Source organism: Equus quagga, chromosome 1, assembly GCF_021613505.1.
Source record: "Equus quagga isolate Etosha38 chromosome 1, UCLA_HA_Equagga_1.0, whole genome shotgun sequence".
Lineage (NCBI taxonomy): Eukaryota > Metazoa > Chordata > Mammalia > Perissodactyla > Equidae > Equus > Equus quagga.
In genome coordinates this window covers 136,028,241-136,054,825 of record NC_060267.1, presented here as the reverse complement: position 1 = coordinate 136,054,825, position 26,585 = coordinate 136,028,241, and the positions used below count along the sequence as shown (strand labels likewise).

The 26,585-nt window shown below is 42.7% G+C and overlaps 1 protein-coding gene across 2 annotated transcripts; it reads left to right on the top strand.

The window, feature by feature from the left end:
• Positions 1-1,786: 1,786 nt before the first annotated feature.
• RBM5 (RNA binding motif protein 5) lies at positions 1,787-26,453 on the top strand. Of its 2 annotated transcripts, none has more exons than XM_046660229.1 (25): positions 1,787-1,891; positions 3,239-3,309; positions 4,929-5,094; positions 6,405-6,560; positions 10,467-10,536; positions 11,023-11,096; positions 13,569-13,652; positions 14,502-14,562; positions 15,033-15,098; positions 15,353-15,513; positions 15,913-16,010; positions 16,619-16,706; positions 16,890-16,967; positions 17,051-17,123; positions 18,041-18,126; positions 18,511-18,595; positions 18,808-18,899; positions 20,905-21,066; positions 21,519-21,668; positions 21,753-21,824; positions 22,460-22,639; positions 22,955-23,029; positions 24,538-24,635; positions 24,714-24,843; positions 25,807-26,453. In XM_046660229.1, exons 2-25 carry the CDS (start codon positions 3,293-3,295, stop codon positions 25,930-25,932), a joined length of 2,448 nt encoding a protein of 815 aa, XP_046516185.1. In that variant the 5' UTR covers positions 1,787-1,891; positions 3,239-3,292; the 3' UTR covers positions 25,933-26,453. The 2 variants fall into 2 exon arrangements, with proteins under 2 accessions (XP_046516185.1, XP_046516196.1); XM_046660240.1 differs by lacking the exon at positions 1,787-1,891 and adding an exon at positions 2,590-2,807.
• Positions 26,454-26,585: the final 132 nt, after the last annotated feature.

The window sequence follows — 26,585 nt, the reverse complement described above, 5'->3', positions numbered from 1 at the left end:
ATATATATATATATATATATATATATATATATATATATATATATATGAAAAGGTAAAACTATGTGTGTGTGTGTGTTTTATAGATAGTGCTATGGACTGAATGTTTGTGCCTCCTGCCCCAAATTCATACGTCGAAACCTAACCTCCAAAGGTAATAGTATTAGTAGGTGAGGCCTTTGGGAAGTGATCAGGTCATGAGGATGGAGCTGTCACAAATAGGATTAGTGCTCCTATAAAAGAGATCCCACAGAGCTCCCTAGACCCTTCCACCATCTGAGGATAAAACAGAGAAGTCTGCAACCAAGAAGACAGCCCTCACGCAACCATGTTGGCACCTGATCTTGGACTTCCCAGTCCCCATAATTGTAAGAAATAAATTTCTGTTTATAAGGTACTCAGTCTGCGGTATTTTGTTAATAACAGCCCAAATGGACATAGACAGGTAGATAGATAGACAGACAGATCTAGAGGTGGAAAAAAGAGAGGGAAAGGGAGTGAGGAAGAAAGTTACCCATTATTCCAAAATACAGAGATTTGTACCGTTCCATCTATTGTCATGTTTTTAATTACCAGAGTTTCCAGTGTCAGTCACTTAATGCCCTTGATGTAATAAACCATAGTTAGAACATGTTTAAAGATGCTTTTCCAGGAAAAATATTTTCCAGTATATTTGAAGCTTCTGGTTTGGAATCTCCTCATTGACATCCTTCCACTTATTCTTGAAAGAATTCTTATCTAGAAAGACAAGTGAGTAGTATAGGTGCATTTTTCTATAACTGATATCTTTCTTTGCCTTGTCATGGTCTAATTTTTCAATCTGTATATGTGACCTGAATAATCAGTTCCACTAAAAATATCTAGAAGGCCAGAAGGCAAGTTATGCTAACTGGATGCATAGGAACACCACCATCTCACTGACCAGTCAGGGTCCAAAATATCTCTTTGAATTGCTCAAGGAGCCCTGCTTCTTTCTGCCACAAACGTTACAGTTTTAGCTTTGGTAGTGTATTCATTTGTTCATTCAACAAATATTTATTGAGTGCATACTATGTTGCAAACACCAGTAGAGGCTCTGGGGATATAGTAGTGAACTAAACAAACAAAAGTTCCTGCCCTTCTAGAGTTTATGTTCTAGTGGTTCATGGACTCTGAAATCCAGCTTATTAGTTGATAGCTCCATTCCACCACTATTCCCTCTGCTACTGTCTGCAAAACAAGAATAGCGATGACGGCTTTGACCAGGTGGACAAAAGTTGAGGCTGCTAGAAGTGGTCAGATCCTAGATGTATTTTGAAGGTAGAGTCATAATTTCCATAAACCTCAGTTTCCTCACCTGAAAAGTGGTCTTAAATAACATCTCATAGGTTATGAAGATGGAAATAGATATTTGTGAAGCATCTAGTCCTGTAATCTAATTTAGCGTCCAATAATACAATAGACGATCAACTAACGTTCCTTCTCTTAAAGCCGGATTGAACGTGAAGTTTTACGTCGTGCCAGTGAAAGCAATCTGTACTCTCTAAAGCCCCCGTAGCTACCGCAAAAGAATTACTACGCCTCTTTAAGGTAAGAGTTCTAATCCGGGTCTGCAAAAGGCAGACTGGCGACTCCGCCGTGGTGTTGGAAGAGAAATACGCAGGAAATTAACACAGGGAGTAATAAGTGACAGGCAGCTCTAGCGACCACACTTCCCAGCAGCCCTCGCGCAGCCAGGAACCTTCGCGGATTGGACGCCTCCTCCGGAGCGGCCGGCGGGGGGAGGGCACAGGCGCGAGGTACAGTGGGTAGGAGACGGTCGTCGACGGAGGCGCCATTTTGTGAAGCGGCCGTAGTCTTTTGGAGATTCTGGGGTACGATACCGCTGCTTCTGCTACTTCGGTCCCTCCTGGGGGTAAGTACGACAGCCGTCCGTAATGACCGGCGGTTCTTGCTGTTGGGACAGGCCCTGTGGAGCTTCCCTGTCAGCCGCGGGAGGCGGCCGACAGCCCCAGCCGGGTCTCGAGAGGCTAAGCTACCGGAGGCGTTGAAGGGCCGCGCCCCTCCTAGCCACCGGCGCTGTCAGCGTTCAGAGGGCGTTTTCCCGCCCAGCCCCGGGCCCGCTTCTTTCGGGCTCTCAGTGTGCCCCTGCCGGGACGTGTTTCCGATTTCCCAGCCCAACTGAGCGCGGAGCCGTTGCCTGTCTCTCGGTTACTCCTTGGGGGCACCCCAGCGGTCTAGTCGCCATCGCCCCGCAGCTGCACCTGAATCCGCCCTCTCCGGAAGGCTGTTGGGTGAAGGCGGATCTGCGGGCTGGGAAGCTCTTGGGGGGCGGGAGGGCGTGTGCAGGGAGGAGGGGGAAGCGGGACGCCCGAGTCTGTCGCGCAGGCCGTGGCGCCGCCATCTCGGCCGCGACACCCCACGGAGGTGGGTCCAGGCTCTGCCCACGAGACGAGGAGCCGCATTTTCGATCTCCCCAGGGCCTTGTTTCTCTCAGATGGTTCTCTTCTGTTTATTAGTTCAGCAAATGTTCGTTGAGCTCCTGCTCCAGAACAGGCGCCAGGGATGACTGTAACTAGTTTCTCGGACCTCGCACGCATCTAACGCTTTCTAGCTGTGTGATGTTTTATCACCTCCAGGGCGCTGCGGGTCCAGGCTGGGCGCCTCAAGGGCCTGTGGTGGTCAGGACTGGCCCAAGACGTGGTGAGGGTTGTTACCGAGGAATTAAGTCGTGTTGAGGTTTGCTCTTGTCTGATGGAAAAGCTTTGGATCAGCCGTTGCGTTACAAATGGAGTAGATTTCAATCAGCTCAGCATCCCGGCTTCTGAAAGGTTTTAAATTTTTCATCAAATATTTTTGAATTTCATATTGCTCCTTGTGTTAATAAGGACACTGATTAATGTTGTGATGGTCACCTACCCCGTTGGAGTTGCTTTGCTTTAGAACACAGGGAGCTGATTGCAGTTCTCTCCTTTTTGCTTTGTAATTCTAAAGTAGGAGCAGGGAAGGAGTCTTTTGCTTGCATCCTTTTATGGGTTTGTTACTGAATATGGAATCTAATATTTTAAAGTATGCTTCCTCTTTCTGCTATGCTCATTGTTAACAAACGTTAGCATGATTTTAATGTTGACTGTTGGTCCCCACCTTAGATAATCACTATTAACAGTTTGATGAAATTCCAGCCTCAGTAGTCCCAGTTTACAGAACAATTGAATTAAGTGATCTCTCAGATTTGCAGCAACTAATCTCTCTTGTCTCCTAGGAAAACACAAAATTTGAACCTTTGGGAGCAGTGTGTTAGATCTTCAGTAGGACAATGGGTTCAGACAAACGGTAAGTTCCTGCTGTACACACCTTTGATCTCAGCATTTCATTAGGAACTGAACAATTTGTTAAAAATTGTTCATCAGACAAATATTTGAGTGTCTTTTTGTGCCAGCCATTACTATGAGTACCATGATCATCCTTGTTCTCAGAAGCATGTAGTTTAGAGAGAGAATTAAAGTACTGTGTGAACTGTGCTGTGATAAAGGAAGTTGAGGGTGCTGTTAGAACACATAGAAAGCATATGTTTCCCTGAAAACAGCCAGGAAAGCTTCCTGGAGAAAGCATTCTCTAAGGTGAAGCCTGAAGGGTAAGTAAGAACTCGACAAAGGAGGGCAGGGTGGTGTGGGTCACTGAGGGTTCCTCGTGTGGATAATAGCCTCTGCAGAAGCCAGGAGATCATAAAGTCTGGCACTTTGCACAGTACCTGGCTGTAGTAAGTCATCAGTGAATACCAGTTCTTGTTATTGTCCCCTACATAGCAAGATGATCCAGATTTATAAAGCTGAAAAGGTTTGGATCATGAGTTACATGGGAAAAAAAGAAAAATTGCTGAAGAATTAGTGGAGAATTAGGATTAGAGTGTCTGGCTGCTGTGTCATCTGTGGATTCTCCCACTCAAACCATTTGATTTAAATATGTAACCTTTACTTATTTAGCCACCTACCTCCTTGGTATTGAGGCCAGTCGCAGTGATAGATTGAATTGGTGGTCCAGAGGGACTCAGGAAATGGTTCGTGTCATGTGTCGTCGTTTTAATGCTGTCAGCAGTCTGTGATTCCAAATAACTTATTAAATTAACATTTAGCCTTTTAGATCTCTCATCCCCATAGTTCACATCATGAAATAGTCCTAGACTACTTGTTTCATTGGTTTCTTTTTACTAAACTTGTATACTCTAAATGAGGCCCTTATAAACCTTTCCTTTGTCTTGTCCTTACACGATAGTTTTGTAAATCTGGTAAACAGTTTATGAAAGAACAGTATCTGTGGTCAAACGACTTTAAGCCTCTTGTTTAGATTTTCCTGTGAAGCCCAGTGCTGCCCAGTAACCAAAAATAAACCAAATGTTATAGGAAATAGTGTTCTCTGATGGTGCTAGGTGGTTAACTAATTGGTTAACTGCCTGATGTAAAAAAGACTAATTGAACTCATCTAGGTTATTGGTCCATTTCCCAAGTAGTGTGATACCCTTGAGGAGTGAATGAGTAAGGAACCGCTTTCCTTTGAAATTGGGTGGAATGCTAATAATTACTTTCTTCCTATCTTTGATCACTAGATACCAATCAAGGATGAAAGGGGTGATGTGTAGACCACAGGCTTGGGAAAACACAGGATAAACTTGGACAACCTGACCCTTTTTCAAAAATATTAAACCCAAACATTTGATAGCTTTATTTTCAGATTTAACATCAATTCTTGAAAGTTATCTTTGCATTTAGGGATGTAGATGTCTTCCCAGTGGTTGTCTTTGTGAACTGGAATTTGGTGATAAGTATTAGGGGGTACATTAAGCTATTTGGATGTGTTATAAACTGAGCTGTGGGTGTGTGTGTTGCCAACCTTGTTTTCTAAAGGTACAAAATGTGATTTATTTGAGAGTAAATGAAAATTATTTTCCCTGGCAGAGTGAGTAGAACAGAACGTAGTGGAAGGTATGGTTCCATCATAGACAGGGATGACCGTGATGAGCGTGAATCCAGAAGCAGGCGGAGGGACTCAGATTACAAAAGATCTAGTGATGATCGGAGAGGTGATAGATACGACGACTACCGAGACTATGATAGTCCAGAGGTGAGTAACCAGCAACTGTATGGAGTTGTTAGAATTGTGAACTGTATGCACAAGACCTCCGAGATTCTTGAAATAAATATACCAACTGTGGAAATCTCTCCTCTTATTATATGTAAATTCTCTATTCTAAAATCTGTTAGATTGACTATAATCCTCAAAGACAAACTGAGCCTTATAGTAATAGAAATATTGGCCAAGGTTTACATAGGGCTCACCATGCACCAGGCAGTCTTTTGAGCACTTGACTTACATGAACTCAATTAGGTGCCTCTATAACCCTATAAGGTAGGTGTTATTCCTAATTTAAAGATGAAGCGGGGCCGGCCCCATTGCCCAGGGGTTAGGTTCGCATGCTCTACTTCAGCAGCCCAGGATTTCACAGGTTCAGATCCTGAGCACGGACCTAGCACTGCTCATCAAGCCATGCTGAGGTGGCATCCCACAGGCCACAACTAGAAGGACCTACAACTAAAAATACACAACTATGTACTGGGGGGCTTTAGGGAGAAAAAGGAAAAATAAAATCTTTAAAAATATATACAACTATGTACCAGGGGGCTTTGGGGAAAAGAAATAAAAATAAAAATCTTCGGGGGAAAAAAAGGATGAAGCAGTCGGGGTATAATACAGTCATATTATTAGTCATATTAGTGCCACATAACATTTCAGTCAATGACAGACTGCATATACAATAGTGGTCCCATGGGATAAGTGCCATATAGCTTAGTTGTGTAGTAGGCTATACCATCTAGGTTTGTGTAAATACATGCTAAGATGTTTGCACAGTGATGAAATCGCCTAATAACACATTTCTGAGAACATATGCTCGTTGTTAAGCGATGCACGACTGTAATATACTAGCCCTATGCCTCAGATGGTGTTTCTAAAAGTTGTAGTTCTAGTCATCTTAGCATAACTTTTTTCACTTTCTTATTTATATGCTTACATAGCTTTGTTTAGAAGTAATTGTGCTGCCCATATAATTTTGCAGTTTTCCACTTTTTCCATGCAATAATATTCATATTGTAACAGGTAATAGTTGTCATTGAATTCATATTGTAACAGGTAATGGTATTTCATATTGTGTGTTGGTGCACTACACATTGTTAAACCATTCTTTCTGAACTAAATGATCATTGCCAGGTTTTTTGTTTGTTTGTTTTTTGCTGTTTTAGAAAACATTTCAGTGACCATCATCATGGAGTTCACCTGTGTCATCTCTGTTGTCCCTAAAGTTAAATTCCTAGGCCTGGATCAAAGGGTATAAATCCAGTGTGATTTTAATTGTAATTTTGTTTATTGTGAATCAGAGAGAACGTGAAAGAAGGAACAGTGATCGATCTGAAGATGGCTACCACTCAGATGGTGATTATGGCGAGCATGACTATAGGCATGACATCAGTGATGAGAGGGAAAGCAAGACCATCATGCTGCGCGGCCTTCCTATCACCATCACGGAGAGCGATGTAAGGGGAAACAGTAGTTCTAAGAAGCAGTCCAGTGGGCACAACAAACTTTGAGCTTCTCCCATTATTTCTCATGTCATTGTTTTATCTCAAGCTGATATCTTAGCTAGTGAAATATATTTCTGTCTTTAGGCTGGAGTTCTCTCAACTCAGTTCAGAGGTAAAGTACCATTTATATTTAGGCTTTGAAGCTCAATGTAGAGTTTTCAGAAGTTCCTTAACTGCAGGGAGCAGGTCTTGTTCCTGCAATAGCCTTTAGAAGGTAGTCAGTACATTTTTATTGAATTGGTTACTTATTTCGTAAGCGTGTATCAGTAAAAGCACTTTCTTCATCATCTTGCCACCGTTTGATTTGATGAAAATTATACTCTCCATCTCAGGGAAGCCTCTTGAAAAGGAAGGCCATTTCCTGGCTCCCAACTCTTCAGACTGGCCAACTAGGGCCTTGGGGTATGGTGCACTCCCTGATTTCCAGTGACTTCTCTGGCCCACACCCATTCCTTCCAGCCATATCTACTCCCTGCTTCCCCTGCAGGCCACTATGGACATGTCCATTGTTCTACCAGTGTGCCTTTTTCTGCTTGAAGGTTCCTTTATGTGAAGCCTTTCCTGATCTACCAGGCAGAATTTCTTCTTCCTTATTCTCTTCCCAAAGCACTGTATTCAGATATTCATGTAGCGCCTGTACTGTGGCTGTCAACATGTGTATCTCATCTCCCCCATAAGATCATAGATCTCTGAAAATAGGCTACTGTGTGAACTGATTGTCTCTGTGTCCCCAACCCTTGAATGCAGGAGGCTGCTCAGCCACTATTTTGGTGAAATGAATGTGAGATTTTGAAATATGTTATTAAAAGATGTAAATACACAGCATTGTGCCAGTATCTATTGTCCTGGAGTATTCAGAAACATATTCTGACTTATGTTTAGTGAATTTTAGACAAAGCTGAAGATAAGTATTGGGTTTACACAGCTTTGCCCTTCTAAACCCTGGAAGTGACAAATGTGAGATGGAATGTTAGAGTTAATAGTGGGTGATCATTCCATTATTTGTGATCCACTGCACACCTGTTACACTATGTACTATGTTAGTTGCAACAGTGATGCAGAGCCATGGATCCTGCCTTGAAAATACTTATGGATGAATTGCTAAGATCAGCAGATGATGAAGACAATGTAGAGTATAAGGGATTGGTGTTAGAAGAGGTCCTTTGAAAGAGGTCCTGTGGAATGGCTCTGGAAGCTTCTTCAAGGGAGGTTGTTACTAGTGGAGGGTAGGGAAGGGCTCCAGGGAGATATTAGTTGCGCTGATTCTTGAGGAGTAGAAATGTTTTGGTCTGGTGGAGAACTGGGGGAAACGTATGGTAGACTGGCCCTCCGGGCAGGGGGATCACATGAGCAGACCTGGGAATAGAAAGATAATGAATGAATCTAGATAAGACCTTGCAGCCAGCTTGATTTAACTGAAATCAAAGGCTTTTAGCAGGAGAGAGGCAGATAGAAAGGTGCTGTTGGGGCCAGGTGCTGGAGTCTTTGAAAGCCCAGCTAAGTATAAAAGAAAGTTTACTGGGGGTTTTGCTGGTAGCAAAAGCTGTGCAGGTTAGAATGATGGAGGGAAAGAATGGTAGTGGGTAGACAGAGAAGGCAGAGTTGAGCTCAGGTAATGGCAGCAGTGGGCATGTGGAGTAGGGGTTGCAAGAGATGTTGCAGGAGTCAATTTAGGAAAGTTTGCTTGTTGATCAGATTGCCCCCTTGAGGAGTCTGTTAGGCCTGTGGCCCTGGGAGCCCGCAGAGGAAGTGGGTGGCATGGGGAGAATAGTGCCCTAGCTGACTTTTGGGGGCCTCCCTGCTGGTAATGAAACAAGATTGTAATGTTTCTGTGTTTCAGGCTTCTTCAGGGACAGCCGTGCCTACCATAAAAAAGCTGGTTTTCTAAGTAGAGTTTCTGAGTTTCCCAAATATTGTGTGATATTCTTAGAAAACGTAGTTATTGGGGGGCCGGCCCCCTGGCCTAGTGGTTAAGTTCGCATGCTCCGCTTCTGCGGCCCAGGGTTTCACCAGGTCGAAGCCTGGACACGGACATGGCACCGCTCGTCAAACTATGCTGAGGTGGCATCCCATATGCCACTAGAAGGACCCACAACTAAAAATACACAACTATGTACCGGGGGGCTTTGGGAGAAAAAAGAAAAATTTTAAAAATCCTTAAAAAAATAAAAAGAAAATGTAGTTATTGGGATCTTTAAAACATTTTAAAATTATAGTATTTAATTTTCTCCTGAACTTTAGTTTATAACTTTCGTTATTATTTACTTTTTCAGTTTAGTCTCCCCACTGATGTGAATTTCTTGGAGTAACTATCTTTAGTTAACTATGTTACTATGTATGTTACTGTATCACTGCTTTTATAGTTACTGTCTTTAGTTACTCTGGAGACTAATTTTTTAGTTACTATCTTACTAAGCATGAACCTGAGCCACATGGTCAGGTCTGGCTCAGTGTAGCCTTCTCAAACTCTTTGAAAAAATAGATACAGTCGATTCTCCTTATTGCACTGCAAAGTCGCTGCAAGTAGTGAACCGTCTCTCCTAGGGAAAATACAAAGCTAGGTTCCTGTGAGCCTCTGGTCACAACATTTTCATCAACAGATCAATACATAACCTCGTTTATTTGTACTACGTTTAAAGATATCTTATTTAATATATATTGTTGATTCATTAGCATTGAACTCAAAGTCAGCAGCAGTGTAACTCATGCCTGAATGAAGCTTATTTAACACATGTATTTTCTCTGTAAGGGACATCACATCCTTCTTGTGCTTAGGAATACTAGACAGCCCTTCAGCACTACCCTTGGAGAGCCGTTTTAAACAGTGAAATCAAGAAAAAGGACAAAATTGCGGAAAATGTGGCACTAAATAGACTGTAAAAAGGACACTTGTATACAGCGTGAAAGCTGAAACAAGGCAAAGCGTCACCTCAGCCAGGAACATGTGTATCACGCAACTCAAATCTTTCACTACTCTGCACATGTTCCCAAATAACCATAAAACTGCTTCAGGTTTTTATTTGGAGTTACAAATTTTAGTGAGTAGGCAATTTTGCAAATAACAGAATCTACAGATAATAAGGATCGACAGTATGTAATCCTGCAGCCTTTGCACATAATTATTGAAAGTTAGGGCCACTAAGAATTTCTGTTTCACAAATTTGGCCCTTTTTTTTTCCCTGGGAGTATTGCTTCCTGGTATGATTGATAAAGAGACTAATATATTTATTTTTATCATGACTTTTTGCAGTAAGTGTTTGGTCTGACATCAGTAACAAACGTTCAGCCAGAATTCTTTCTTCTAGGCCCAATTAATGTTTATTTTGATTTGTTAGGAACCCAAGAATGTTATGAGCTTTGTTAATTTTCACCATTAATATAAATATAAGAAAATTCTTTCTTAAGATGTGCAGAAAATGATTCTCATGAGGGAATTCTTCGTTTTTTGGCTGTTGATTCTTGATCGTGTATTTCAGAGGACGGTGACACACCCTCTGCCTCTTAAATCTCATTTTCTCTCTGGTCCTTTAGAACAAATGACAGCGAGATTAGCCTAAAGGAAGGAGGCTTGAGGAACAGCATGCCATGAGCAAGACTGTATATCATAACATAAATAGTTGTACCTGAGGGAAATTCTCAGGCAGCATATAAAGAGTGCCTTCAAGGCTGTTATAATACATTAATTTCCATGAGAAGTGTTCCTTCTTTTATTCCATTTTTAGAATAATTGCATTTTGATGTTAGAAGTTAAAAACTTTGCTAATTAAGCAGTTGATGTAATCCCCAGTCCTTGAACTTTCTTTGGTATGGAGTAGTTTGTGGCTGAAGCTTTAACTAAATGTGTGATACCCTATGCAGATTCGAGAAATGATGGAATCCTTTGAAGGCCCTCAACCTGCGGATGTGAGGCTGATGAAGAGGAAAACAGGTGAGAGCTTACTTAGTTCCTGCTGTTCTGGTTCTCTTCCCCATTCCCACCTCAGTCCCTAAAGAACATCCTGATACCCCCAGTCTTCAAGCACATGAATTCAGAATGAAAGGTTTGCCATGGCTAAGGAATGTGACTCTTTGAAAACGATGTTAGAGAGCATCTGAGGACCTTTTTAAAAACTTTGTTTTTAGGGGCTTTTTTTCCTTCGGTAAGTAGTGATTATAAACTCCTTGTTTGACTGTTTGTAGTCGGTTGCATGGTTACTTTTTAAGCGTGGAATCAAATCGAGTGGCGTTTAGTTCAGGCGGCTTGGTTCCTTGCCATGGCAAAGTATCAAGAAGATCCCCAAGTCAAGTCACATTTGTAAAGCTGCTTCCCAATTGGCTTTGTCACGCAGTGTTGAAGCAGTGGGAGAGAGATTCACCTGTTATAAAGGAACTGACTAACACAAGTATCCCGTCTATATCTGAATGCTGTCTCTAGGTGTAAGCCGTGGTTTCGCCTTCGTGGAGTTTTATCACTTGCAAGATGCTACCAGCTGGATGGAAGCCAATCAGGTTGCTTCACTCACCAAGTCTAGATATTCATGAAAATGGAACAAGTCTGTACAATTAAAAAAATAAAAAAGGTTGAAGGAGTGGTTTGTTCCAAAGGAGTGACTTTAAAAAAAGAAAAGCTTTGTATATATTAAAATTGATATTGCTAGAATAAATATAGTACCAAGGACTGCATTACAGAATTTGCTCTGCCTTTAAACATGGCTACATGGCAGGGCTTTGTTAACCACAGAATACCTGCCTGGTAATTACCAAAACATCTTGAATAGTCCCTTTTTCCCTACCTGATGATATTCCTATTCATTCTGTCCATTGAGAGTAATCTTAGAATATCCAACTCTCGATTTGACGGTGAAAAGAATATAATAGAAGTCTGCTACAGGCATTATATGAGTAATTTCTTATTTCTGCTTGGAGACCACAAGCCTGGAGGCGTAACTGCTCATTGGGTCTTCAAGGACTATTTAAGGACCTCGTGGAATTTATGAACAAGAAGTCTGATGAGATTAGCCTGGGAGCTGGTGTCCTGCTGCTGTCTAATCTAATTAGAGTGGCATTAACATTCTAATCTCCCTGAGAATGCCTTTTATAGTCTGTTCAAAGCAAATCATTGATGGTTCTTTGATGTGGCATTGACTGAAGTGTTCTACAGTTTGTCAAGATAATGTTCAGTGCTTGACACTTAAATAACATTTTTTGCCAGAACTCCAAAGCACAGTATCAAATGCCTTAATTAAGTGCATTCTGGGAAATTTGCTTAACTCATTATGTTGCTTTTCAACAGTATTTTATGATTTGTCACCCATAAATAAGAGTTATACTCTGATAATATATGGCCATTTGTAACAAGTCTCACTAATGAGGGTGTCATTTTGATTGAATGATTTGTTAGATTTTTTAAGCCTCTCTTTTTCTTAACCCAGAGGTGGCAGCCTAATCTTATAAAAGTAGATCTTCATTCATTTCATACCATGGACACCATCCTAGTAAATTCAGAACATAAACTTCATGTGAATCCACTTTCTTGATGTGACAGCATCTTTTGATGCAGTGGATGTATCAGAATGACTTGCCTGGGAGTTTAAAACTCCTAAGAAATTAAAACCTGTAAGACATTTAAAAAAATCTCCACAATTTTAATGTATACAAAGCTATGTTAATGTGTAATACTTCATTACAGTTCAAATTCACTCCAGAAATAAAAGGCCAATAGGATTAGGGACTTAGTGGTAGTTTGGAGTCTCCCCCAGCGCACATCCCTCTGAGTGGGATGATCTGTTGACATATATCCCAACTTATTTATTTTTACTTCTGTGCAACACAGTGAGTGGATGGCCCTTCAGCACTTTCCCTCATGGCCAGACATGCAGTCTTGCTTTTAGATATTGCAGAAACAACATTCACAGCATGTCTTAACTCTTACAAGATTCGCAAGAACCAAATTGCTCAACAGTATGTATGGTTAGAGGGGTTAGACTCCTTTAAAAAATCTGGATGTCTAACATCCTACTTAAATCTGTTGTGATAGTGTCAGAACACCCCACTCCCTTTCCCTTCCTCCCAAATAAAAAGAAAAAGAGAAGGTGCTCTTGTTAAATGAAGGCTCTTTAGGGGTAATTGCTGGGTATACTTTTGGCTAGACTGACTGAGCTCAGAGTTTTGACCTTTTAAAATTAAGTTCCTTTTAGTCACATGGTTGACTTAAAGGATGAAGTGGTGTGAGAACATTTACGAACTTTTCCTGCCCCCCTGAAGAAACTTCATTGGCCTCCTGGTTACTCATCTTGAAGAGAGTACCATGTATTTCAGTGAAAAACACATCTGTCACCTAGGACATTACATGGTTGCAGTTGACAGGAAGAAATCTCATTTAGCTGTTTTAGAGTTGATGGCATTCAGAATAGTCCCTCCTGAGAAAGAGTTGTAACCAGATTCCCTTTAAAAATCGGTTCCCCTCCCCTTGTCCCCCAAAGGACACATCCTGAAGCAAGAGTTTGGGAGAAGGGGAAATATAAAGGCTTTTACTTTGCGTAAGGATGGGGGACTGGGGGAAAAGTGAAGCGAAGCCCAAGGACACCATGCTAAGGGCTAAAGCAGGAGACAACCTCAGAACTGGGAGAGTTGTGTCTTCTGCTTTTTGAAATAGACTGTCACTCTCAGGCAGCCTATCAATGCTGAATGTTAGGACTTCTGTCTCTGCTGGAGACACGGCCTGGCCTGGTGCATGTCAGCGTTTAGTGTTTGGCAGCTTTCTCAGCACTCCCTGACTCCGTTTACCTTTACTCCGCATCCCATTCTCTTACTGCCTATCTGAAGGATTGGATGGGCAGAGTATAGGTGGCGGTGGTTGGTCCTCCCCGTATGTTGTCCATTTAATTCCAGAGCACTGATTTTTCCGAAGTGTGCTCTGCCCTGGGAAAATGGACACATGTTCCTCACAATGGGAATAACTAATTACTTCTTTTTTTACAGAAAAAGTTGGTGATTCAAGGAAAGCACATTGCAATGCATTATAGCAACCCCAGACCTAAGTTTGAAGATTGGCTTTGTAACAAGGTAAGCATGTGTTCTTTTCAAATATATAAAACTCCTTCAAGGTTTTGTTGTTTTCTATTTGTTTATTTCATCTTCCACACAAGGAAACTAGTAAGTACACAATCACCAGCTTTTATCATAAGGTGATTTTCATGCTTTGTGACTTTCTTTGGGTCCTCCTGTATAGGTATTAGAGAACAGAATCCCTAGAACATTAGAGATTTTATTTAAGATCCAGGTTCTAAACCCAGTGTTTCAATTAAGATAATAAGTTTGTTTCACTTTACTGTTTCTTGAATTCTAGAGCTCTCATCTTTTCACAGTCTCTTAATTACATTAACAAATATCTTTGTGACCCTGCTCAAGTTATATGGTGTCTTTTATGGTCCTGTCAGCAATGCAGCCTTTTGAACTTGGGTGTTGCCATTGACATTTTGGGAGTACTCAAAATCTTTCTTCTTCATGTGTCCCATGTCCAGTAGGGGACTGGACAGTATTCCATTTACTTTGTGTTTGTATGGAGTGGTCCATATAGTGCTCTTCTGACATAAGGAAGAACTTTGCCAGTGGCTTGCTGTAGGGATTTTGGGTGAACTGAAACTTTTCTCCAACTTGATAAAAATAAAATTCTACTTCAAAATGCATCAAGATTTGTTTTTCTTGGAAGAATTCACATAGTGGAGCATTCTGAATTTTTAGTGGCGCATTCTGAATTTTTAGGTGAATACATCTTGGATACATGATATCACTTTCTGCTTTTCTATGTAGCTTGCTGGGACTTGCCCATGGCCCTGTTGCCCCAACCTGCATTGTTACTTGTAAGCCTGGCCTGCTGTGAGAAATAATTACAGAGAAAATTTTTTTTTCCAGTGCTGCCTGAACAATTTCAGGAAAAGACTAAAATGCTTCCGATGTGGAGCGGACAAGTTTGGTAAGCCCAGAATCAGCTGTTTGGAATATGCATTAAAACCTAACTAAATAAGTTGTCTGTGAACATGAGGGAAAATATAGATTGTAGGACATTTAAACAGGTAACTTGTATATTTTCCTTAAATCTTCTTTAGGTTGGATAAATGCTGCTGATGATTATGAGAGTGCAGAGTTCTTTTATTTTCCAAAATTAAGTTCGCTTGCCTGACTTGCATTCTGCCTCTCTTTTCTTTAGTCCAAAGGTAATGTCAGTCCTCCACGGGCCCAATTTTTGCATCCCACATTTATCATGTCAAAATTAATGAGGTTTTACTATAGCCACAAATAGTTGAAAAAGAAAAAAATTCACTACTACATTTACTTAGAATTAAAACTTTGGGATTTGAATGTATTCCTTTACTGAAAATACTCTGGTTTGTCATTTGTTCGTCTTTAGTTACCTAGTCTCTCTCGCTCCTTCCCTTCTTACAGACTCTGAACAGGAAGTGCCCCCTGGAACCACAGAATCAGTTCAGTCTGTGGATTACTACTGTGATAGTAAGTTCAAGGATAATCTTTTGGCTTTTATGTTAGAAGTTAACCTCAGTTGGAAGTTTTTGTTCTCTTACCCTTTTTTAATAAGCAGCAGCAGCTTCAGGTTATCCCATAAAAGATTGAATCTTCTCCATGTCAAAGTGAAAGATACACTAGGAACCTCCCAAAATGGATTTGTTTGTTTGTACTTTAACCTGCCTTGGAAAGCATTGGTGGTGGCAATGCATACATATGTCATTTGTCTCATTCACCCTCAGCAATCATACTTCGAAACATAGCTCCACACACTGTGGTGGATTCCATCATGACAGCGCTGTCTCCCTACGCATCCTTAGCTGTCAATAACATTCGCCTCATAAAAGACAAACAGACTCAGCAGAACAGAGGCTTCGCATTTGTGCAGCTATCTTCTGCAATGGTGAGATGCTCATTGAATCTTTCCTTTTAAAAGAAACTGAGGCACATGTGGTTCATCCAGTTGTAATACTATCTGAAAAGCTCCTGGAACCCAAAGTTCAAGACTACATGATGACAGTTATTGCAGTGCTAAATTACAGACTGATTACTTCAGTTAGTGGTAAAAATAGTGCATCTATATATATAATGTAGATAACTGGCAGAACTGAAGTTTGAGCCATGGTTTAGTTCTACTTTCATGCCCTGGAGGAAAGAGGGGTATTTTTCGTCAAGGTTTCATATCTGCAGAAAATAATGAATTACTGGTCTTTTTTAATAGTTCTGTTTCTTTGAATGGGATAGGTAGTAGGAAGAGATTTTTAATTATATGAAAAAGTTGTTTGTTCACATTCTTCCTCAGGATGCTTCTCAGTTGCTTCAGATATTACAGAGTCTACATCCTCCCTTGAAAATTGATGGCAAAACTATTGGAGTTGATTTTGCAAAAAGTGCCAGAAAGTGAGTGGCTTCCTTGTCCTTATTTCAAACCATTGCATTTGCATCCAGGGATGCTTTGCTAACTATACCCTAAGCCCATGTTCTCTATGCTGAGACACTATCCTTCTTGGTTGCCAAGGCCAGGAGGGAGACAGTTGTCTCCTCTTAGAGTTTATTCTCTCCTGTCCTCAGTAACCAGTTGCCAGAAAACTTCAGAGCAGGACAAAGGCAGACATGGCAGATGGGTTGAGAATATGTGCTATGCAGACTGTTTCAAGATAGTGCAAACCCACCTGGAAATGATCCGTTCCTTAGAGAACAGCATTCTAATAGCTTCGTGTATATAGAGCTTCAATCTAGCTATATGAATTTCCCATTTCTAATATTGCTCATCCAACAGACACCTTAGTAGATGGCAGGGTACAAAGTAGACCAGTGATACTACAGGAACACTTACCAACTGAGGAATTTGCTTATAAAGACCCCTCCCCACTCTGAAATGTGGCCTTGCCGGCATTTGAGACCTCCCAACAAAGGCTGTAGTGAATTGCTATTTCCTTGGCAGAGTGGGAGCGCTGATTGGGAGCGTATTGAGATAGAATCACATAACTGGGTCTTTGTGGTTTCAGAGACTTGGTCCTCCCAGATGGTAACCGCGTCAGCGCCTTCTCTGTGGCTAGTACAGCAATTGCTGCCGCTCAGTGGTCATCCACCCAGGTAAGATGGAGGATCTTTTTGCCCAAAGTAGTGTCGTGGTGTTTCCCAAATTCCCAGAAGTGACCTAGTCTGTAGTACTTGTCTTAGAAGCTTTCTAAAATGTTTTTAGGGAATATTCATGGCTTCTTTCCTTGATGTCCGCTAAGTTTGTCCCTGTTTCCTCTTTCTTTTAACATTTTGTAGTCTCAGAGTGGAGAAGGAGGCAGTGTTGACTATAGTTACCTACAGCCAGGCCAGGATGGCTATGCCCAGTATGCTCAGGTAGGTAGATTTGACCATCATCCAACGTCTAGTCCTCAGAGTATGTCTGAGAATAGCAGCTTTAACGGTGGACTTTCTTTCAGTACTCACAGGATTACCAACAGTTTTATCAGCAACAAGCTGGAGGATTGGAATCTGATGCATCATCTGCGTCAGGTTAGTAGACTTCATCTCCCTTTTATCTTTTGCTTAAACAACCATCATTGAAGAGCTATAACTAGATGTTCTAACTAGACCGAAAGCTACTAGTCCATCTCCCTGCAAGACTGAGGGGGTCACATTCAGGGTTGTCACCATGTGCCTAAGGATTTGAGGAAGATTAGGTTGCTCGTGTACACTGAGAGCTGATAACAACCTTTTAGAGACCGTATCGTGATCAATGTTCATCCTTGGAATTCAACTCTGTATTTCCCCTCTCTGTGTTGTTAGGAATTGTGGGTGCCCAGGTAGATTCAGGTGAGCAGAGAGGGTGTGGCCCTAGAGTCAGGTGCCCAGACATCAATCAGAAGGGTCACTATAAGAAGCGTTTGTGGGTCGGCCCAGTGACACAGCAGTTGAGTTCTCACGTTCTGCTTCAGCGGCCCAGGGTTCACCAGTTCGGATCCTGTGTGCGGACATGGCCCTGCTCGTCCCACATATAAAGTAGAGGAAGATGGGCACGGATGTTAGCTCAGGGCCAGTCTTCCTCAGCAAAAAGAGGAGGATTGGAAGCAGATGTTAGCTCAGGGCTAATCTTCCCCCAAAAAAAAAAAAAAAAAAGAAGAAGGCTTTGCTTTAGTTTTTGGTCCAGAATGATAAGAACCTTATAGCTAAATCTTTTCTCAACCCCAGAGCAGATCTGGATTCTTTCTTCCCTTTGTTCTTAGTCATTATACAAAATGTTTAACTTTGTGTGTCATATTCTAGTAGGGTTATAAATATGAACATGTTAGAGGTTCGGGGTGCTTAGTGGGAATGAGGTTATTAAGAACTGACATATACAAAACAGAAGGCTAGATTGGACATTACAGATTAAGGGGTTTGGCTTGGAGTTCAGTGCCTTGGCTCTTCCTAATCCCTGTGTTTACCATCAGGCACAGCGGTGACCACCACCTCGGCAGCTGTAGTGTCCCAGAGTCCCCAGCTGTATAATCAAACCTCCAATCCACCTGGCTCTCCGGTAACCTGTCGTCCTACATACAGAACTGGTGACTGTTGGGGGAGCCTTGTTTTGCTGTACAAGTATTATCCTTTCCTGCTGTGTGAATCAGGATTGAATAATACACATTCCAACCTTACTTCTCTCTGTCTGATAGTATTAGGTAATAAAATAACTTTGCGTATGTATTTTAAGATTCCCAACAGGGTATATTTACACTTTGTGCATGCTTCCACTTGACCGGTAGGAAGGAAGTTGTCAGTATATGTCTTGCTCAAGGCTTGCCTTAGACGGTTGCTACAGTGTATCTGTCAAGGGAGCCCTTCCTACTGGATGATTGCAGTGATTTAGTTCTCTTAAGAGGCTTTACAGTTGAAATTATATTGAAGGTGCTGTTCTTTGCAGACTGAGGAAGCACAGCCTAGCACTAGCACAAGTACACAGGCCCCAGCCGCTTCCCCCACTGGTGTAGTTCCTGGTACCAAATATGGTAAGCCAAACCTCATGGGGCTGTTGACAGTTGGAAGGTCCTAGTTGTTGTCTTTGTTTAATAAGAATTCCTCTCCCTTTGTGGGTGTCAGAGGGACACTTGGGGATGTGAGAGAAGAACACCATTAAGGCCAGCTGCATCTCGGTGGCTTAGAATTTGAAGTGAAGCCAGTTTCCTACCTGGAATGACTGTGCTGGATTTTGTTTTTGCAGCAGTGCCTGACACGTCCACTTACCAGTATGATGAATCTTCAGGATATTATTATGACCCGACAACAGGGCTGTACTATGACCCCAACTCGCAGGTAAGTGTACTGTTTTCCTCAGTTTTACTAGAAATATCTTAATTTCACTTAGTCCATTTATGAGGCATGAAATGAAATATCCCCTGCAAAGAAGCACGTAACCCAGATTAGTTTTTTAACCTCTTTAAAACCACCAAGATGTAATTTTTATTTAGGATTTAAATTTTTATTTTAAGGTTAAAAAAATGTTTTGAGGTATAATGTACATATATATGCATGAAACTGAAGTGTGCAGTTCTTTGAATGTGTACATGTATATACAATACGTATACCAGCACTGAGATAAGAGAGAGAACATTCCTAGCACACTGAAAGTTTCCTCATGCACCTTGCCGGTCAGTACCCTCCCCCTTCAGTAGCCATTATTCTGACTTCTGTTACCGTGCATTATTTTGTCAAGTTAAAATTTATAGGTGGCTGTTAACCTTTATATAAAGACCTAGATAGAAATTTTAAATGGTGATTTTTTCTTATGTATTCTCTTTTTTTAATTGAGATGGCATTCATAGTGTTGTGCAGCCATCACCACTATCTAATTCCAGAATATTTTCATCACTCCAAAAGAAACTCTTTACCCATTAAGCACTCACTCCCTAGTCTCTTCATTCCAGCAACCACTGTCTCTATGGATTTGCCTGTTCTAGACATGTCATATAAATGGAATCAGGTAAAATGTGACCTTTTTGGAGCCGGCCCTGTGGCCGAGTGGTTAAGTTTGTGCACAGCGCTTCGGCGGCCCAGGTTTCGCCAGTTTGGATTCTCGGTGTGGACATGGCACCACTCATCAAGCCATGCTAAGGCAGCATCCCACATGCCACAACTAGAGGGACCCACAACTAAAAATATACAACTATGTACTGAGGGGCTTTGGGGAGAATTAAAAAAGAAAAAAAAAGATTGGCAACAGATGTTAGCTCAGGTGCCAATCTTTAAAAAAAAAAGTGACCTTTTATGTCCAGCTTCTTTTACTTAGCATCCCTGTATATTCTTGAGGGTAGAAATTAGCAGATCTGTGGAGTGATGTTTTATTTTTGGTGGTGCATATAACTTTTAAAGAGGAAAAGCAACTTTAACACTCCATAAATAAACAACCATTTATGGCCAGGAGCTGTGTGTATAGAATAGTAAAGCAAGTGCTTTTAACAGGAACTTAGCATTGAGAGCTTGTGGTTTCTGAGTAAGGTGTGAAGCTGTGTAGGACCTGCCTGAGCAGGCTGAGCCTCTGTGTGGTTCTTCCACTTCTCTCATTTGTGAAGTCTGACCATTACCTAGGAGGTTCTCCTTGGTGACCATAGAAGCTGTGACTCCTGTGTCTGTGACCCACACCATCTTCTCCCGAAAAGACATAACAGACAGTGTCTCCTGAGTCCCTGTTGACCAGGCAGAGTGAGTGACTGGGGAATAAAAAAGAGACATAGGTGCTACCTGTCCTCTGTTGCAGTTCTTTCCACATACTTCAGATCGGGTTCCTTCACCCGTCATCTCCTTCCACGCTGTCAAGCTAGCATTTTACAACCCTTATTTGGTTTCCTGGGTGTCCAAAGGGTTGTGTGTGGTTGAACCTGATGATGAACTTCTAACTGGTTGTCATGGAGGATGTATGAGTAAAAGCTCCTCCTGAGCCACCTGTTCTTGTTCTGGTCCCTTGGTTTGTATAAATGGTCTGTCTGTGGAAAGGAGTAGAACACACTGCTCTTTGGATGCCCTCCAGTCCCGGGGATTCAATTAATGGGAACTAGACTCTTGAGAAGAAACTGTATTCTACTTTTGCCTAAGAAGTTTTGCACCTTTTCTGTGGCTGGCTCATCATTCTTACTTACACCAAGGTGTACAGTAGCTCCTCTCTGGTAAGGAAATATTAGTGGTCCACAACATGTTTTATGTTTGTGTGTTTGGGTTTTTTTGACAAAACAACTTCGACTTGCCTTTTTGACAAAATATTCCTTTAAGTTACTGGTTTGACATAGCAGAAAGTCTGCATTAATTGTTTGTTTGTTTTTTCTAGTACTACTACAATTCTTTAACTCAGCAGTACCTTTACTGGGATGGAGAGAAAGAGACCTATGTGCCAGCTGCAGAGTCTAGCTCTCACCAGCAGACAGGCCTACCTCCTGCAAAAGAGGGGAAGGAAAAGAAGGAGAAACCCAAGAGCAAAACAGCCCAGCAGGTGAGAACATGACCCAGCCAGGGGGACCCATATGTCTCTGTGGGGTATTGGGCTTAATTTTTAGTCTTTTGGGGGTTGTGGCATTTATGCCAGCTTTACTTGGATTCTTAAAAACTGGCCTGCATATCTTATTTACATTAAGTTCATAGGGCATTTTGCAATTTTTTAGTGTTAGCATGCATTGACTGTCTGTCAGTTGCCTAATATACTTAGGGAAAAAGAAATCCTGGAAGACTCACAGGCTTTCAAACAGTATTTATTAATGACTTTCGTTGTATGCAGTGGCATCTCATGAAGATACTAATAGGTAGAAGTAAACGCAGAGGGGGTTTTGTTGCGGAACGTGTGGTTGAGATAAGACCCTTAAGGGCTTACTGTCACAGCTCAGGGAGACTAAGTGTTTTCAAGTCCTTCTATCTAAATGTTTTTTTGTGGTGGTTGTTTGACATTAGATTGCCAAAGACATGGAACGCTGGGCTAAGAGTTTAAACAAGCAGAAAGAAAATTTTAAAAACAGCTTTCAACCTGTTAATTCCTTGAGGGAAGAAGAAAGAAGAGAATCTGCTGCAGCAGATGCTGGCTTTGCTCTCTTTGAGAAGAAGGTAACAGTAGCAGGAATAGTCGTATTTCATAAGGAAAACTTAAGTAAAACTTGAGGCTTATGACTTACTCTCTCTGTTTCCCAGGGAGCCTTGGCTGAGAGACAGCAGCTCATTCCAGAACTGGTACGAAATGGAGACGAGGAGAATCCCCTCAAAGTAAGGAAGTTACCACCAGTGTTTGAAAGATCATAGCTGTGGTTTCTGTCTCAGTTTGAATCTCGTCTGCGTATTAACTAATGTGATTCCTACTTAAAACTGGATGTGGTCACTGTCAGTGGGTATTTGGAGCAGCTTCTGCACATAGAATCCATGTTCAGGGCTTTATTTTCCCTGTGTGAGAGAAGGTGAGATGGAGTAGTGAATGAAGCCTGAATTCTTAAGCTCAGTAATTGAGTTTCATTGCGTTTGTAAATAAAGAGTTTTAACGATCTGGAAAGAGAAAGTTAAGACAAGAAAAAACATATTTTACTTGATAGATACTGATCTGGATGGGCCATTACTCTGATCTGTTGTATTTGGGGTTTTCATGCGTGGTCAGTGGTTTGAAAACAGCCATCCCGGAACTTTCTGGCCACAGGAAGTTGGTACCAGGAGGCTGTCAGATCCAGCATTTGAGGACCTGACTGCTCCATAGAGGCGGATGAAATGCAATTCATTACTTCATTACTAAAGTATGACAGAGTAATGAGAGTTCTCTCACATCTTGGATTAGGCGTTACTTTATCCAGATACATGACGTCACTACCTTTTTCTTGTACGTTTCTAATGACACACCCTCCTTTTGTCCCCAGAGGGGTCTGGTTGCTGCTTACAGTGGTGACAGTGACAATGAGGAGGAGCTGGTGGAGAGACTTGAGAGTGAGGAAGAGAAGCTGGCTGACTGGAAGAAGATGGCCTGCCTGCTCTGCCGGCGCCAGTTCCCAAACAGAGACGCCTTGGTCAGGCACCAGCAGCTCTCAGACCTACACAAGGTGGCCATGCTTCTCTGAGCTGATCTGAGGTGGGGAGGGGAGGCAGTGAGACAGGGCGACAGTGCAAGTGCCCTGACAGTAGTGAACACCTGTATTGAATGATTACCTTTTAGAAGATGGTTCCTGATTAGATAGTCTGTCCAGATTATGAAGGAGAAAGGGGCATGGCAGCTCCATATACACCAGGCTCTGGTTTTCATGCCATACTATCGAATTAGGCTTTGGCTCTTAGAATACATAGATATTGATCATGTTATGACATTTCAATTTGGGATGGTCTGAATTCTCACTGTGTCTGTAAAATCTCTTGTTTAGCAAAACATGGACATCTACCGACGATCCAGGCTGAGCGAGCAGGAGCTGGAAGCCTTGGAGCTGAGGGAGAGAGAGGTGAATGAGGGTCAATGTGCGACTAGAAAGAGATTTGGGGATATTTGCGTTTAGCTTTTATTTATAGCACTTAGTTCCAGGTCCCAAGGGCAGGGTAGGATTTGTTACACACTTGTCACTGGGCCATTGTGGCTCATGTAGACTGGACCCTTGCTATATGTGCTTTGTGGACCCCACACTGTCCCTTTATGAGAGTGTACAGACAGAAGCACACCCTCAAGACTGCCCACAAGTCCTCAATGCCAAATACTGGCTGGTGAACTACACTGGATTTTAGGAAGGGAGGTTGATCTTGTTTGGCCTGGCCAGGGAAGCCTTCAAGGGTAATGAGGGAGGCTTCAAATTAGGCCCAGGGGACAGCAGGGCGTAAGAAGATTGCAGGTGATATGGAAGGAAGCAGTGGGCAGGGCAGGACAGATCAGGGCGTGGGGTGAAGGCAGAAGAAGACTGAGGCCAGTAGTGTGCAGGCAGATAGTTTGATGAGGCGGGTTGATGACCAGTCAAGCAGGGTTTTAAATATAAATAGAGGCCTATGGGTTAGAAACGAGGGGCCGGCCCCGTGGTCGAGTGGTTGGGTTTGCGCGCTCTGCTCCAGCAGCCCAGAGTTTTGCTGGTTCAGATCCTGGGCGTGAACCTAGCACTACTCATCAGGCCATGCTGAGGCGGCATCCCACATAGCACAACCAGAAGGACCTGCAACTAGAATATACAACTGAGTACTGGGGGGCTTTGGGGAGAAGAAGAAGAAGAAAAAAAGAAATGAACCAATGGGCAAGTTACTGGACATTTCCCACCCCAAGATAATTCTGAGGTATCTGTAGGGCTTTTGCTTTCCTGTTTTTTTCCACTGTTTATGGTCCAAGCTCCCCAGGGACTGCTGAACACGTCTCTGGAAGCCTCCTTGGTGCTGTCTGTCCCTGGAGGTGGGCCTGTCCAAATACCGAAGGGGAAGAGCAGCTCCCTCCTCTATCTCTAGGACCTTGACAGTCTGTACCCATGGCCCTGCAGGCTGGTTGAAGCCTGGACCCCTGAGGGGCCGGCCTGGTGGCATAGCAGTGAAGTTCACACATTGCACTTTTGTGAGCCAGGGTTTGCAGATTTGGATGCTGGGTGCAGACCTACACACTGCTTATCAAGCCATGCTGTGTCAGGCGTCCCACTTAGAAAATAGAGGAAGTTGGCACAGATGTTAGCTCAGAGCCAATCTTCCTCACCAAAAGAAAGAAAAAAGAGCTTGACAAGTAGCGGCTCATTAAATAAAACTGCTTGATGGAGACATAGTTCTGCCCTAGGTTCTGCACACGATTCATCTCTGCCAACCTGCCATTTTCACTATGACTAAGTGGAGTGAGGGGGAAGAAGGGCATTTGGCATTTCAGACCACTCTAAAAGGCCAAGCTCCAGATTTAAAAAAATACTTGAGGTGATAATCTTGAAGTATAGGCACATTAACCAGTGTTACAGGTTGAAGTCTGAATATCTCTAGCGGTGTTTATTCTCCCATGTAGATGAAATACCGAGATCGAGCCGCAGAAAGACGGGAGAAGTACGGCATTCCAGAACCTCCAGAGCCAAAGCGCAAGAAGCAGTTTGATGCTGGCACTGTGTATGTGTTGTGCACATTTTCCACTTCGTTAGCTGGGGCTCTGGCTGTTTTAAGTAACTGTGTGTTTGCCACTGGCAGGAATTACGAGCAGCCCACCAAAGATGGCATTGACCACAGTAACATTGGCAACAAGATGCTGCAGGCCATGGGTTGGCGGGAAGGCTCAGGTTTGGGAAGAAAGTGTCAAGGCATCACGGCCCCCATTGAGGTAAGCAGTAGGATTGGGCTTCAGGGGCTTTGCAGGTTTATTCCAGGGGTGAAATGAGATGAGATCAAAGTGCCTGAGGGCGCAGGACCCAGGGGCACCTTACCTTACCACAAAGGGCACTCTCCTTGGCCAGATCACATTGCCACCACCCAGTGGGAGTCTTGTTCCCTGCCTCCCTCCCGTATTTCACCCCCCTTTTAAGATGTCAATTGAAAGGAATGTCTATGGCACCCCACTTGATTTTTCTGGTTTTTAGGTTTCTTTAGGTAAAACCTATTTTCTCCTAAGGACTGTGTATTTTTGTGTCCTTTGTTATAAACAAACCTTACTTAACACCAACTCAGACCCATGTAGCCTAGATTGGGTTTTTTTAAAAGATACTGTGCTTTAATTTTCTAAGCGATTTTGGTTATGTATAAAAAGATAACAGTAGGATTTTCGTCCATGATAAGAAATCTTTTAGTTGGTCAGAGTCCAGATTGAGATATAATCCCAGCATCAGAGGCCCCGCACCCACTGGCCTTCTAGACAAGAGCACTGCCAGTGATTTTTCCCTCTCTGGCCTGGGAACACAGCTTAAGACAGACTCTTAAAGATCGTGTTTATCCTCTGCAAGCAAGTTCTGCTGACACATTGGGCTGTGCTGCTGTGATCTGTGCCCGTGATTACCATGCCTTTCCTGGGCTTCAGTGGAGTGCTTTGGGCTCTTACTAGGCAGGAATGCTTGCTGGGCAGGCCTTGGGCGAGGGGCAGGCTCCGTCTGCCTGTCTTCCTTAGCCCATTTTATTCCTTCAGTCCTTAAACCTGGTCCAGGTCTCCAGTATAGAAATCCTTGTCTTCATATAAAACTTCTTCTCTTCTGTCTTCTGATGGGTGGTCCTGCTCAGCAGGGGCTGGATAAGAGGGAGTGGGAACAATCCACACCCCGCCTGCTGGCTGCTGACAGTGGTTTTGTTCCTCCAGGCTCAAGTCCGGCTAAAAGGAGCTGGCCTAGGAGCCAAAGGCAGCGCATACGGACTGTCTGGTGCAGACTCCTACAAAGATGCTGTCCGGAAGGCTATGTTTGCCCGGTTCACTGAGATGGAGTGATACTCAGAGAGAGAGAAGAGAGAGATGAGGAGGAGCTCCACAGGGCACAAGGCATGGCCCATCTCCTGAATTCACTCTTAACCACCTGTCTCTTTAAGGGCATGCCTTGTGCTGTTAATAGTTTTTAGGGTGAACCACTTCATTCTGCAAGGTTCTCCCACTTAAAGGAGTTCCCCTTATATGAGTTGTCTAGTGAATGGCCTTCCTTCCTGCCAGAGGGCTTGTGAGCTGGCCGAGGGGACAGTGGGTCTTTTATACTCCGGTGTACATAGTGTAATGTAGTGTGTTTTACATGTGTAGCCTATGTTGTGGTCCATCAGCCCCTCACATTCCTAGGGGGTGTTGAGATGCCCTAGGTGGTATGTGACACCAAAGCCACCTCTCTGTTGTTGTTGTGCTGTCTTTTCTTGGCAAAAGCCTTGTGTATATTTGTATATTACACATTTGTACAGAATTTTGGAAGATTTTCAGTCTAGTTGCCAAATCTGGCTCCTTTACAAAAGAAATACCTTAAAAAATGAGTGTCTGTGTCTCTTTCTTCTTGAGTGACTGGGTGGATAGAGCGTGTCTGAGCTGGTGATGAGATAAGTGTGTTAAAAGTTATTTATGGGGGCCAGCCCAGTGGCACAGCTGTTAAGTTTGCACGTTCCACT

What these genes read in the sequence shown, in the direction of transcription:
- RBM5 (XM_046660229.1), top strand. An exon ending in GCTGATGAAGAGGAAAACAG is followed by an intron (nt 10,537 to 11,022) that starts GTGAGAGCTTAC and finishes TGCTGTCTCTAG; the next exon opens with GTGTAAGCCGTGGTTTCGCC. An exon ending in TTGCTCTCTTTGAGAAGAAG is followed by an intron (nt 21,669 to 21,752) that starts GTAACAGTAGCA and finishes TCTGTTTCCCAG; the next exon opens with GGAGCCTTGGCTGAGAGACA.